Source organism: Manis pentadactyla, chromosome 15, assembly GCF_030020395.1.
Source record: "Manis pentadactyla isolate mManPen7 chromosome 15, mManPen7.hap1, whole genome shotgun sequence".
Lineage (NCBI taxonomy): Eukaryota > Metazoa > Chordata > Mammalia > Pholidota > Manidae > Manis > Manis pentadactyla.
Window position 1 is genome coordinate 19,231,179 of NC_080033.1, and position 14,447 is coordinate 19,245,625.

Genomic DNA, 14,447 nt, shown 5'->3' on the forward strand with positions numbered 1-14,447 from the left:
GGAGAGAAAGGGGGCTGGGGTGTGAGCCTTCAGGAGGCACAACTCAGGACACCCTCTGCCAGTGTTACTCCCTCTGCCGGTGTTACTATCACACCCAACAAAGTAGCCAGGTTGCCCAGCAGGTCTGGTTTCTTCCTTTGCTACCCACCCTCTGTCCCTCTGCAGCCTTTGCTTATTAAACTTCTCCCAGCAGGACTTCCTGGATTGATCCCACGTAATTCTGATCCTTCCTTCCATTGTCTAAATTGCAGACATTTATTGAACAGCTACTTTGGTTCTTGGTGCTGGGCATTCAAGATGGATCAGGTACCAGTCCTTTGGAGTTTATATTCCAGTGGAGGAGACAGGTCATAATCTAACAACAACAACAACAGAAGGAAACAAGATAATTTCTTAGAATAACAAGGTCTGTCAAGAAAACAAAACAGGTTGATGTAATAGTGATTGGGCAGGTGTCCTTGGTTAAGCTGGCCTGGCGGGGGGGAGACGTTTGAATTTAGACCTAAAGCGGTTAAGTCACCAACCTTGTGAAGATCTCAGGTTCCAGGGACAGCAGCCCCGGGTTCCCACTGAAGAGGGAAGCCAGAGCCACATCACCCTGAGCCATGGTAGGAGGTGGCATTTTAGCTTAGAACTAATGAAAAGCTTGTAGAGAATTCTGAGCAGGGCAGCCTTCCTGGTTGTCATGGGAGAATAGATGTGAGGTGAAAAAAATGAAAGTTTGAGGCTACGTGAAGAAGCTACTTCAGAGGCCCAGGCAGGAGAATGGGGTGGCAGGCCCTTTATTAGAATCCTTTATGCCTGAGCCTGCTTCAGGTAGTACTTTAAAGGGCTGCTTTCAGCCGTTTGGACAGGAATGCCCCAAAAGTCCAGAGCCACGTTGACACCCGAGTCTCTCCCTCAATCCCTCAGGTCACCCCAGCAGGTGACCTGCGTGCCTGCTGTTTCCGATCCTTCACCCGCAGGGCAGGAAGCGAGCTGTCCATCAGCGGAAAGGTTGACGTCTGCTCTGGGAGAGCCATGTTCTCCTCCCTGTGGCTTCAGGGAGGTATTGCAAGGCGCAGCCTACACAGCTGAACCCTAACATGAAGCGGCAGACCTCCGAGAGATGGCGGGTTTCCTTCCAGACCACCGCAGTAAAGCGACATATCACGATAAAACAAGTCAAATGGATTTTTTGGTTTCCCAGTGCGTATAACAGTTGTGTTTACGCTACACTGTAGTCTGTTAGTATGCCATAGCACTGTTTTTTAAAAAACAATGTACATACCTTAGTTAAAAAATACTTTATTGCTAAAAAGTGCTAACCATCATTCGAGTTTTCAGTGAGACATAATCGTGATCACAACAAATATAATAAAAGAGAAAACTTTGAAATATTTCAAGAATTACCAAAAAGTGACACAGCATAGTATTCAGTGGAGTAGAAGTACCCCACTGCCCCCTCTGGAGACACACTGCCACCGTATATGATAAGGTACCAGGTCTGAGCTGCTTGCTGGCAACTTGTAAACACGTCAGCCCAGCCGTGCCCTTATCCCACCACAGTGTACTTCCGGGGCCCGGGCTTCCTTTCTAGGGCCCTGGCTCCTGTTCCTGTGCTCTCCCTGGCCCTCTGGGACATCTCTCCTACACAGGCTCTGACCTGAATAGTTCCCTTGCTGCCTGTCCAGGTTGCCGAAACACCTGTGGCCACTTCAAGTGCAATTAGCGTGGTATTCAGATGTAGGTGGGGCAAAGAGTATTTTTTACAGATAGAGAAACTGAGGCACAGTGAGATCAGCTAGCTCCTTTTTTCCCAGGTCTTATCTCTGTCAGCCCACTATCTTGTATACCTGTCTTGGGAGGTTAAGACAAAGTTATCTGCCCCTAAATCATTCTTCCATCCTCCCAGATCCAGGCCATCAGTGTAATATTAAAGAATAAAGTTTGCGTAAGTCTTAGGGCAACAAGATTTATGTTTTATTTCCACAGAGTAGTAATTCCTCCTGAAGAATTGTCTGTGACTTCAGGTGACAAGATGGTCTAGGTGAAGAACTTGGCTGGTTTATCCGTCAGGCTGATGGTCAAGAAAACACCACAGTGGGGTGGGAAGAAACAAGGGACAGACAGCCCAGGTCCCCAACCTAGAAAAAGCAGGTGCTAGTCCCCACACCAGGTCCAGCACAGGGGGAGAGCTGGGCGAGGAAAGTGGTCCAGCCCCTTGATGACTGACATTTTCCAGGGCCTCAAGTCATGATCAGAAGTAATTTTCTAGAAGAAAAGAAGAGAAAATGGTAGAACGTGGCTTCAGCAAGATCTGTTGAAACGAGATGTCCTTCCATCCAGCCGCCGTGCTCCCACGGTGTCCTCCTATTTCACCTGCAGCTCCCCTCATGTCTGCTCCTCCCGAAAACAAATTCTGTGGTTCTCCCAAGTTAATCTATCACCTCTTCCACACTGGTGACTCACTTCTTCCTGCCTCTGAACCTGTACACGTGAAAGGCTGGCCTCTGCAGCTCCCATACAATTCCTATCCCTTCCCCTCTCCCTAACCTAGAGTGCCATTCTTCTCCTAGCTGTCCCTGCATGGTCCCACGGTGGTCAGACCTTCACTCCACACTTGAAGGGTACTTTCCCAGTGTCCTAGGTCATTTTCTTATGAGTCTTCACCCACACCCCACACTAGGGGCTCCTCCTTAGTTCTTCAGAGCATCCACCCAAAGCAGAGCGAGGGAAATGCCAACACCCCAGCCCTGTCCCAGGGCCGGCTGTGCCTCAGCTCCTGGCTGCAGGCTTGCACAGCTCACTGACACTCACCTACCAAAACTTCACCCACTGCAGCAGGCCTGAGAAGCCTGTAGGACAAGAAGAATGTCTGAATGGACATCACAGTGTCCCCTGCACACCCTCTGGCCTCAGACCCCTTCTCTCAGGAGCCAGATTTTCTCTGCTCTGGTACTTACCTAGGAAGAAACCGTGGCTTCCCCCTATAAAGAGAAGAGAAGAGGAGGTGGTGTGGGGGCTGTGCGGCCTCGCTGTGCTCTGCCCTGTCCCCAGAGCTCAGGAGGGGCCCAGAGGCTGGGCCAGGCTCAGACCAGGATTATTTCAAAGATCCTTGGTCTGAGTGTAGACATGCAGCCTGTGGAATTTTCTCACAGCAGATTACTCATTCTACCCAAGATGATGGTGAACGTGGTCCCTGAGCACACACTGGCCAGCAGGAGGGCAAGGGGATGGTGGGTCTCCCTCTGCCTGCTGGGTGGATAGAAACTGGCCACAGAGAACTGGGGAGCAGATTCAGAGGATGTAGTTAGGCTAGAATTAACTGCCTCTTCATCTCTTTCAGTCAACAGATCATTTCTGATCTCTCAGAAGTCCTGTCCCCAAGGGAGCAGCTTCTTGGTTCTGAGGAATGAAGGGTAATGCCACCTGGTTTTTCTTCACCAACCTAACTGGTACTTAGCACATTCATTCACTGCATCGATAAGATTGCTTTTTTTGCAACTGACTGAAACAAAATTCTTCATTTCCTTTGTGGCGTGAAGCATTTATTTTCCCACCAGACCCAAGTTCCTGGGCCTGCTTCCATGAAGTGCTAGTGTGCCCTTCCCCAGCCCCCGAAGAAAGTCAGCAGTTAAAGAGGTGCAGAGCAGGACACCACACAGGAAGACTGTTGGTTTTGCTCTATGTCATGTGATTTTTTTATATTCCCCTTTGAGAGCGTATTGGTTCCTAGTTTCATCCATGGGTTGTAGCGCAGCCACTGCTCCCTTATAACCTTTCCTGCACATTGAACCTTCTACCCTCTGCTTCCAAACTGTTCTCGGGAAGCCCGAGACTCCCTACAAAGGGGTGGAGAGACATGACTGTCAAAATGAAAAGGGTTCAGCCTTAGCGAAGCCTCCCCTGTGCCCATGCAGGTACCCCAGCAGGGAGTCAGGGCAGGTCCCTTGCGGGGGGGCTCGCAGCTGCGGGTGTAGGGTATGCCTGCTGGCTGGAGCTGGAGTCCTGCACACAGGGATGGTGAGGGAGGCAGGAGAGAAGGGGTGAAGGCCTTGCGCTTTGGAATAAACACCTTACCACCCTGCCCTGGTGGGGCCTTTCTCAGACCCCTGCCCTCTCCCCTCTTTGGGTCCTGGTTTTCTTTCACAGACTCTCCTGCTGCCAGCCAGAGCCCACGCCCTCCCCTCACCTCATGGTCCCAGCCCTCATAGGTCCGCCTCCTCCCTCCTCGGGACCTCTCCCAACTCCTCAGATGTTACTTGGGAGGCGAGGGTAGGAGATACAGGAAAGAAGTGAGGTCTAAATCAGGTGGTCAGTGGAGATGTCTTACCCTAGAAGTTAGAGCTCCAACCTCTTGCCAGCCTGTGTCTGGCTGAGAAATCTACAGAAGCAGGGACTGACAGAGAATCTCAGATTGGCCAGACCCAAGAACAAGGTTGAGAGGGACCAGGGGCCTCCAAAGGTCAGTTGAGGGCAGAGGGACTCACCTGACCAGCGCCACCTGCCCTCTTCTGGAGTGATGGCACATTGGCACCCTGGAAGGAAGAGGAAGCCGCGCTGTCCCTCAGGCCATGCTGGGCTTGCGGGGGCTCCAGCGTCCTGCTGCTTAGGCTCTGCCCTCTGCTCCCTCATCCCACGCACCCCACCGCACTCCCCCAATGGTCTGTGGTGAGTGCTGCTGGCAGAGAAGGCAGCGAGCCTGGAGGAAACTGATGGCCCAGATAGATAAAGGACAGATTTCCACACTCAGTGTCGGGGAGCAAGGTAGAGCCCCGGGTTTGGCAAACCCACCGCACCTGTGCACCTGAGGCATGCGGGCCTGAGACTGAGCGAGGACGACCGAGTGGTGCCCACACAGGCTCCCCGGGGCAGAGCCGGCACCTCAGCCCCAGCCCATCTTCCTCTGACACTGAACCTTGCTCCCTTCGTGAGCCCTTTGATCCCTGCTCCCAGTGCTGTTCTCTACAGGGTCCTTGGGAGGATGGCTGTTGCCCCGGAGGCAAAGCCAGGTGTATTAGGTTAGTTCTGGCTCAAAAGAGAGAACGAAAGCAGAGAAATACAAGAAAGCTGACAGAGCTGCTTAAGACGCCCGGCAGATGCACGTGCCACCTCCGCTCCGCACTGAGGCCAGGGGGAATTCCAAGCAGAAAGAGAAGCAGCTTAGTTCCCGCAACCACACTTCTCTGCTAGGAAGCCACACACACACCGAGGGCTAGGGTGTTCTTCCTCATTCTGACTCACTCCCTACCTTAACCACCCCTGACCGTGAAGTTTCACCGCACTGTTGGCCCTAACACTGAGGTCCCAACAAATGGGTTGACCACTGACAGGACCTCCAGACATGTTTTGCTTGGTCTGCATTTTTAAATTAAATGAGTTGCCAATAACTAAAAATCAGATTTCTAGCTTTTCTTGAAGGATCAGACAACTTGGTCTCACTCAGTCCTCTATAATGCATGACAACACACAGCTGGAGGGCCTTGTCCCCCGTCTTCATGTGGCCCCACCTGTCAGCCTCACATGCCCGGCCTACACAGATGTGTGAGTTGCAACCCTTGCCTCAGTGCCCAGGGGTCCTGTTTCCCAAAAGCCACTGGACATGCAGAACAAGATGGCCTTCTGCAGGACCCAGAGGTCCTGCCCATCCTTCTCGGTACCCAGATACCCAGACCCTCTGCACCTGGCCACACGTGACAGATATCGTGACCCCTCCCCCTCAAGCCTCCTGCTTCCATCAGCTTCCCTCCCTAGTGCTCCCTCTCCAGGCCTGAGAGCTGACTCCAGCTCCAGGTCCTTCCCTCTTGCCCTCCACCTGCTCATTCTGCCGCGCCCACCCTGCCGTGGCCCCCCCAGAGCCAGGCCACCCCCAGCAGGAAGAGCGGCAGCGCAGGCGGTGGCCGGCTCCATGTTCCCATGCCTGTGAAGGCCCCAACCCTCAGCCTGGGCTTTTATCCCAGGGAGAACCTCCCGCTCTGCTCCTCACTCATTGACGCACAGCTTCCCTCTCCCACCCCGCCGTCAGGGTGGCAGGGAGGGAGGAGAGCAGGGTGGGAGACACCTCCCTCAGCAGGGAGGGTAAGGCACTGGGCCACGGTCTGCGAGCCATTGCCAGGGGCCGGGGAATCCCACGTCCCCAAAGCTGAGCTTCCTGACCCCAAAATGAGAGCTTCTGCAACCCTTACCTCAGTAATTACTTTCCAGTTAAAGAAGGGAGTGTTGTGTTTGAAATCCTGGAGGGAGAGGAGAGACAAATGGGCCACAGGGAGACAGAATTAAGAGGGTGGAGTGTGGCAGCTTGTTGGGAAAATGGCAAGATCATGTACAAGAATGGGTTTTGGAACCTGGGTGTGGTTTGGGGTTAGATGAAGTTGCATGTACATGAGGTCAAATGTGCTCAGATCTCCAGTGGCATTTGGGTGAGACTGCCCACCTTACCAATGAGCAGAGGGGGAGTTTTGTGACAGGTAGGCTAGAGCTGCCTTGAGGGAGAGGGACAGGATGACCAAGACCCCCTGTTCTTCAAAAGTGAGGGTCTCCTACCTCCCAGAGTCGGCTGAAGTAGAGGAGGGCTCGAGTGCTGGGGGGTGAGACTTGGCCCTGTGGAGGAAAGGCGGGGAGCAGGTAAGCAGGGAGCCAGAATAGTCTATTGCCCCAACTCCGCCCCCCCCAGCACCACCGTTTCTCAGCCACAGAATTTCATTGTGACTAAGGTCTGGGGGGAAGCTGGCTGTCTTTAGGGACAACAGAAAACTGTCTTTGGAAACAGAGGGAGACAAACTAGATCTCTGGGGCCATTAACCAACCTTCCTTCCCCTGGCACACACGAAGTGTGTTTGCTTCTCTGTCCATCTCCCCCAGCCCCTGGCAGGACATAGTTGAAGCAAAAGCTCAGAAGTAGGACCTGCCCTCAGAGCCTCTGGCCTTTTCACAGGCCACGTGGGGCTGAAGTCACCCCTTCCCAACACCCCTGGAACAACAATGGAGACGTAAGTGAGGAGCAGAGACCAGGAGCATGGAGCAGTGAAGGTTTATTTCAAGGGTAAGAGTTGAGATTAGTGGTGAGATAATGGCATTTTAAGAAGGGAGCTGGGGGGGGAGGTGTCTCCCATCCATCTGGTAGCTCCTTATCTGGAGGTCATGGGCTGCGAAAGCTCTTCTGGTCCTGAGCAAAGACATAAGTTCTAAGAGGGAGCCCAACGAACAGGGGTTCAGGGACTAGCAGACCAAAACAAGGGTAGATTGGGGCCCTGCTCCAGAAATCTGCAGGGACCTTTCTGTCCGTGACTGTCATCCAGTCAATGCCAGGGTTTCCAGTTGCCATGAACGTCCGGTACATGCCCCCTGCCCTCACCCCTCACCCCAGCCGCTCGCCCCAGCTGTGCAGGAAATAGGGCTCTCCCTCCTCCTCTCTGCCCATCTCTGTCCTGCCCCTCTTCCCAAAACTGCTCCTCAGGAAACCACCCCCAGTGAATCCCGCCTCACTGTGAGCACACTCTGTACTGCCCCCCAAGATGTGCAGACACGTTTGGCTGCCTGCCTGGCCCTCTGGAAAGTGCCCTGGGTCTCCCGTCTGACCCTAAGTTCCCCATGCCCGGGGACCTGGTCTCCCCATAGTCCACAGACTCACTACCAGACACAGTTCTCTATAAAACAGAGCCTATTTTGCTCATTTAGTTCATACAACCAGAACTCCACTGCAGCTGGGAACTTCCGCGGCCCCGGCTCTCACCCCCACCTTACCCCCCCCACAGGGCAGACTTTGACTTCGCTGAGGTTTGATCTGTCTCTTTGCCTCCCGCCTGCCACCACCCTCTTTCCCCCACAAGTTTTGGAGGGCAGAGATCCTCGTCTTCACTCTTTAAGGTGAGGGTCAGAAACTGAGCTGCTCACAGGGGCCCGCGGAGCAGCTGAATGGCCACGGTGTTGCGGGGCGGGGGATGCGTGCTCTGTGGAGCGGGGCGGCCCCGCAGCAGGAGGCGGCTGCCTCTCAGCTCTTCTCTGCTCGAGCCCAGAAACAGGGGCCCGAGGTTGCCAAATTTTTTGAGAGAAGTAAAAAAATCCAAGTCATTTTGTGAAGTCTCTCCATTCTCAAGCCTTGGCAACTAATCCATATTGTTTTAAAAGAAATAGATCAAACAAAGCAGATCAGTGGGCCACCAGCAGCAGCTTCTGCCTTTGCTCTTTGTTTGGGTTGTATTTCTGCCCTTCCTCCTCTCCTTCCAGTCCCACCCCTTACTCTGGAGGTACCTCTGCCATTCTGGGGTCAAGTCAGCCTGGCCAGGGGACCCCTGCAAGAGGAAGGGGTGGGCAGGAGGAAGGAGAAAGAGGTTCTGGTCCCCAAGTGTCACCTAAGGTTCTGTATGTGCAGGACCAGACTAATGCCCGGCGCCCGGCGGGCACTCAGCACGCTGGCTTCCTTCTCCCTCCTCTCTGGGTGTCAGTCCTCACTCGGCCCTGCAGCGTCTCCTGACGGCTCCATCCGCCTCCTACCCCTGCCTCTGCCGGTCTCCCCAGTCTCCTCTCTGGTTTCTCTGGTTGCCTACTTACTGACCCCTTAACCTTCCAGGTCTTGAAGAGGGAACTGAGATTCAGACCTGCTCAGGTCTGCGTGTTGAGTCATGAAAAGAAGCCTATTCTTCCTCTCACCCCCAACTCCCAACTCTTTCCAAATTCTCTCTCTCTTTTCGGGCTCCTGCTGTCCTTCTTCCTTGTTTATACCCTTTTTTTAGGGGTGGGGGACACTGGCCTAAATGGTGTCTTAGTAGACATCATCATCATTCCCCCAGCTCACCAAGCAGAGGTTCAGCTTTCTTCTCTATATTCCTTTCCTGCAAAGATTGGAATGGCATGGCCTTCCAGCCCTTACCTTGTTTATGGCCTCCCAGTTAATGAAACTCAGCTTGGATTTAAAATTCTGCAGAGAGAGAAAAAAATGAACGGCCGAATTGGGGCATAATATAATTGGCTCAGGGCCTCTGGACAAGAGAGGCTAAGGGCCACCTCTGACAGCCATTATAGAAAGAGGACTTCTGCCTGGGGTGCCAAGGGACAGGGCTTTGGTTTTCCAAAATAGAGTGAGCAGAACAGTCTTGCAGAACTCACCTTCCAGAAACTGTCAAAGTTGAAGAGTCCAGGAGCCATCTGAGTGTTCTAAGGAACCAGTGCAAAATGGGATGAGAGTAAGAACCCGCTTTGTGAGCAACAGGCAGGGGCGGGAGCTACGGGTGTGTCGGGAGAGGAGGCAGGGTTTGCCTGACACCATGGTCCCAGCCCGTGGGATGGTGCCTCCACTCACCACGGTGGTGATTCCACGGAGAGCTTCCTCTGCTTCACCGGACCACTGCTGCTGGGCAGGGGGACAAGGGGGACCGATGTTCAGAGCTTATGCCTCCTGACACGCATGCCACCCATCAACCTGCCCCTGGCCCACTCATCTCCACCTTTGCTCAAGCTCTGTGTACCCTCTCTAACGCCACCTTCTCTTCTTCACAAGGCACCTAAGAACCCCACCTCGAGAGAGCCTTCCTGGAATGACTTGCTATTTGCTTCCTAGAGTAACCCTACCCAGTCCTGAATCATATTCATATTCTTTCCTCCCCCATAACCTGCACCCCCAAACCTCTCTAGAACCTAATGTGTAGTTCCACTATGTGCCAAGTGCTGTGCCTTATCCTGTCCCATCTCTGTGTGGAGATGTCTCCATTTAACAGGGGAGGAGATGGAAACAGAGCTGTCCAAAAGCTCTCCTCTGGATCCATCTCCATGTTAGACTCCAGTGCCTGGCCCCTGAACCACCATGGTCCGGTTATGATACAGAAAGCTCTGTAGTAACTAACAGGGGTGAGCAAGTTAGGCTTCACTGTCCCTGTTTTACCTAAGGGGCTCAGAGAGGGTAACTGACTTGCCTGAAGACACACAGATGTCACCACAGGTGACACAACTGATGGTTGAGCCCCTATTTTCTAACTCAAAGTTCACCACCTGTCAATACTGCCTTCCTAAGTATGGTATTTTTTAAAACCCAATAGTTCCCTGGACTATTCTTGTGTTGTTTTTTGTTTGTTTGTTTTTCCCCTCACTCCATATTTAAGTCTTTGGTATGTAAAAAGCTAGAAATAGAGTTACAAACTGGGAGACCTTTTATTAAAACCTATCTACCCAGAAAAAGTTAGCCGCCCTAACAGATGAGGAGCTCTTCAAGAGCACCACCGCCCAGGCCGCCTTCTCCGCACGGCCCTGCTCCTCGCCCTGGGGGTCACACTCGCTCCAGCGCACAGGCCCTCAGTGTGGGCCTCACCATGAACTTGGGAGAAACCAGAACCTCAGCCCCACCCCAGACCGGCTGAATCACAACCTGCATTTCCCCAAGACCTCTGGGTGGTTCGCGTGCACCTTAGCGTGACACTGCTTCCGTCAGCGCGGCAGGTGCTGACAGGAAGCCCAACGCTCCAGAATCACTAGGAGGGAAGTGTCTGCTGTCAAAACACTCTTTCAAAACTCTGTCAAAAAGGTCACCAGATCCTGTTCACTGGGCAGGTGTAGGTCACCTGAAACAATTATGTTTCTAAAAGGACTAGTTTCCTCCATTGTTCAGTCCCATCTGTGGTATAAAGTGAGGTATGTCATGTCAGGATTCGCAGTTAATTATCACTTTGGAAGATGGTTAGTGTCTTTAGGAGTATGTTCTGGTTTCTCCCCCTGCATTGTAACTTCCCCACAGCCGGCCTGGGATGGAGGTTAGTGCGGGGGTGGGGCCGAGCAGGGTGAGTTCCGGGGAGAGGGCCCAGCTGCAGGAATGAAGTGCAGACACTGCAAGTCTGGCTCTCACCTGACCCCCAGATCCTCCAGACACGCGGACTTCATTCCCTGTGTTGTCACACTGTTGGGAAAGAAAGAGAAAGCTTTCTCTCTGTCCCACGCAGACAGACACCAGTCCCAGCGCTGCATCGCAGCACTTAAGCGCCAGGCCAGCAAACGCCCCACCTGGGCCGCCGTCCACCCCGTGCTCAGCCCGCGGTGCTACCATCATCCCAGCGGACTCATCGCCTCTTGCTTTCCTTTGCACCATTTGAGGGTGATCTGCAGGGTGCCCTCACCAGACACTCACCCCAGGTTTATTTCCCCCACGGCTGCGGCCGCTTTCTGAGGAGTAGCCGGAATTGTATCCCTGAAAACAAAGCAGAGTCAATGTGGGGCCTTCAAAGGACTTGGCAGGGACCAAATAATCCTCAGGAGTATTACGCATTTTTTAAACCCCTGTCCCCACCCTCCATACCTTCCATCCTTAGCGAGTCTGTCACTGAGGGAAGCTATTCGGGACACCGAGAAGGTTGGTGTGACTGCGAGTGTTTGGAAATGTGGGAGATCTGGGGATTCTGAGCTGCCGTTGCCTGTCTCTCATCCACCCAGCCTCACACACATACCACCCCGCAGGCCAGAGGTGGAAGCACCTCTGGAGCCTGACTTCATCAGAACTGAGACCCTGGGACCCCCAGGCTCATTCCACCCTCTTCCTGCCTCTCCTCTCCCCTCACCCTCTCCTGGAACCTAGGAAGGGGAAAGGCCCCTTGGAGTCCTTACCTGGGGCTCTGCATAGCTGCTTTGATCAAAATTCCCAGAATTTTGGGGCTGGTCCTAGATGGGGGAGGGGAAGGGGGTAATGTGAGGAGCAGTGAATTAAAACAGCCTATGTTATCTGGCTTGTTCTAGTTCCTTCCCTCCTCTGTCTGCAACCTTCCCCAGAATCCCAGGGAAGCTGTGCTCCTGTCTGCAGGCCCCTCTACAGGGGCTCCCCCAAATCCAGCTGCCAGCTGTGGTCCCCTCCAGATCCTCTCACCCCCATGCTGGGTTCGTGTAGTCTACACTACCACTCTGTGCTTAAATCTCCGCATGCATGGTCGTGTCCCTATTCTCCCCGGGGACTTCCAAAACGAGCGTCCTGTTTGCCTGGCCCACCTCTCTTCTTCCACCCATCCCGTCCCCGCCCCGGGTCTAGAGTCAGGTTTGCTAAGTGGACGTGACTGCAGGAATAGATCAGACGGGAATAGGACATCCCACCACCACAGAGTGGGAGGAAGGGGAGAGGTGGGCGGAAGTAGACAGGGTGCCTCTGCTGGGGAACCTGGGCCGTGTGTGTAAGGGCCACAGCCTGGGGGCTGGGAAGGTGGGGACAGAAGCTGAGGAGGCCCAGGAGGTCAGCAGCCAGTGAGACCACCCACCCAGGGCTGGCGGCTTTCGGGAGACCTTGGAGTGCGTCTCACCAGGGACCACCGGGGGCCTTAGCCCCATCTCCATCTTCAACAAAGGTGCAGAACTCACCCAGCCGGCCTCAGAGCTGCTACCACTGCTTCCAGCACGGCCGCCGCTTTCCTGAGGGGCAGGAACAGACCAGAGAGGGACTAAAGAGGAGATGCCAAGATGGCTTCCCACCCTCTCCTTCCTTGAGGGAACAGTCTCTCTCTTTTCTCTCTGGGTAAAATTCCTCAGGTTGCCTGTCTTCTTACCCCAGAGCTGCCAGAACTTCCATCTGAGCCAGCGGGTGGGGAGTTGATACACTGTGGAGGGAGGGACATAGGTGACTTTCAAGACTTCAATCAAAACCACCTCCACAGGCCAGGCTTTCCTGCTTGCCGGTATGTCTGTCCCGAGCCGGCTCATTCTCCGCCCTCCTTCCAGCCTCCCCCCCACACCCACCCCTTCCCCATCCCTGCCTCGCACCTCCGCCTCTTGTCCCCACTTTTCTTTCCTCTTTGGGCCCCACTCTGAGTCACATGCATCAGACACCCTCTTCTTCACCAGACTCTTCCTCTTACCTCCGTGTTCAGGCTGCTGCTGCTTCTTGTTGACCCTTGGCCACGGCGGGCCACAGCTTTCTGCCGGGAAGGGGGGTGGAGTGTGGGATCTGGAAGGCCAGGGAGGCACGGAGAGTGTGGGCTTGAAGGGAAGGAGGTGGTGAGCGTCATTGGGATGGTGACTTTACCTGAGCGTCAGTCCCCAAGTTGGCTGGCCCTCCATTGCCTCTGTGGCCCCCGGAGCTTCCCTGAGAGGGGGTTCCAAATCTGCTGTCCGAGCCTCCAGAGGGTCCAGGGCCCCAGGGAGTCCCTGGGCCTCCTGGATTGCCCTGGCTGTAGCCTCTGGGGCCTCCAGATGGAGGTTGGCCATGGGTTCCCTGCAAGAACATATTGCCCTTAGCATATGTGGTCATCTCCCTCTGGGCTGGGGGACGGTGGGCAGAGCCACTAAGGGAGAGGGGAGCCAGAGCAAGATGTAGGGAGCAGCAGGCAGAGAGAGACCCCAGAGGCAGGAAGGACGCACGATGTGGCAGGAAACTTCCCAGAGGGCCACAAGTAAGAGGTCCATTCATCCTTTCAACTGATTCCCAAGGCTCTCAACCCGGCTGCCCATAGCCCCCCATTTCCACATGGCTCCCAGCCACTCACCCAAGCACCGTTGGTACCCGGCATCCCCTGCCAGGAGCCGTGGGAAACGTCTGCTCCGTGTTGAATGAGATTCTCAGCCTCTCTGCCAGCCTCACCCCCAACATTTCCAAGAGCATGGACTGCTCCCTCCATCCCTTTGTGGAAAGCCTCTTCAACCCCAAGGTGGGCAGCCTCCCCCAGGAGAGTGCCCATGGCTTCCCTCGTCCCAGAGCTGGCTGCCTCTTCAGCCCCTTGGTCCGCTAACTCTCCAGCTCCTTGACTAATGGCATCCCTTACCCCCTTTCCAACGACTTCCCCCACCCCACGCCCAATGGCCTCCCCCGCACTTGCGGCAGCATTCCCCTCTCCGTGCAGCAGTGGGATGGCTTCTCCACTGCCCAGGCACAGGGCCAGCAAAAGGCAGGCCAGGCAGCCCTGTAACTTCATCTCTGTCTTGCTCCTTCTCTCTCTCCGAGTCTCTCCCTCCCACCCGTTAACTTCTTCTTCCCTTTCTCTTCCTCTGTGCCTGTGTGCCCCCTTCCCTCTCCTCCTTCTGGCGTCTTGTCCTGCTTCCCTCTAGGTCTGCAGCCCTCTCTCTGCGTTCCCAGACTCCCCTGGCTTCCCAGAGTTCTCCTCCCTGCCACTAGTCCTTATACTGGAGCTGGAAGAAGGGGACAGGGCTGGGCAGCCCAGAGTCCCTCCCCACAGTGACTCAGGGCCAGCCACCGATAGGGTAATGAGCTGTAATTGTAAGTCTGAGAGTTTGTGTTGAAACAGAGGGAGCCCATGCATCAGAGAGGGAGGGAGAAATGGGATGACATGGGTGCAGAGGGTTCTGATTTCCCAACCCCAGGAATTTGGGGCACAGGGTGCGGCTGGGGGCATCTGCAAAGATAGGCTGTTAGTGTCTCCTAGAGGCGATGGGTAGAGGGGACATAGGAGAGAGGAATCACAGACGGGACCCCAGCGGGGACAAATGTAGGGAACCCGGTGGAACAGGACTCACCGTCGGTGGAAGCCCGCCTGGATCGGGGCTACAGAGTG

At 54.6% G+C, this 14,447-nt stretch overlaps 1 protein-coding gene across 6 annotated transcripts; it reads right to left on the minus strand.

Annotated features, from left to right (window-relative positions):
- Positions 1-1,938: 1,938 nt before the first annotated feature.
- Positions 1,939-14,041, minus strand: DMKN (dermokine). Of its 6 annotated transcripts, none has more exons than XM_057492650.1 (17): positions 13,425-14,040; positions 12,965-13,153; positions 12,798-12,857; positions 12,489-12,539; positions 12,304-12,354; positions 11,566-11,619; positions 11,093-11,152; positions 10,814-10,864; positions 9,281-9,331; positions 9,088-9,135; positions 8,852-8,899; positions 6,526-6,582; positions 6,168-6,215; positions 4,473-4,520; positions 2,946-2,969; positions 2,800-2,837; positions 1,939-2,253 (listed from the first exon to the last, which is right to left on the minus strand). In XM_057492650.1, the coding sequence occupies exons 1-15, from the start codon at positions 13,848-13,850 to the stop codon at positions 2,946-2,948; spliced, it is 1,266 nt and encodes a 421-aa protein (XP_057348633.1). In that variant the 5' UTR covers positions 13,851-14,040; the 3' UTR covers positions 1,939-2,253; positions 2,800-2,837. The 6 variants fall into 6 exon arrangements, with proteins under 6 accessions (XP_057348633.1, XP_036784913.2, XP_057348635.1 ...); XM_036929018.2 differs by having other exon boundaries at positions 9,281-9,328; positions 13,425-14,039; XM_057492652.1 differs by lacking the exon at positions 4,473-4,520 and having other exon boundaries at positions 13,425-14,041.
- Between the last annotated feature and the right edge of the window lie 406 nt (positions 14,042-14,447).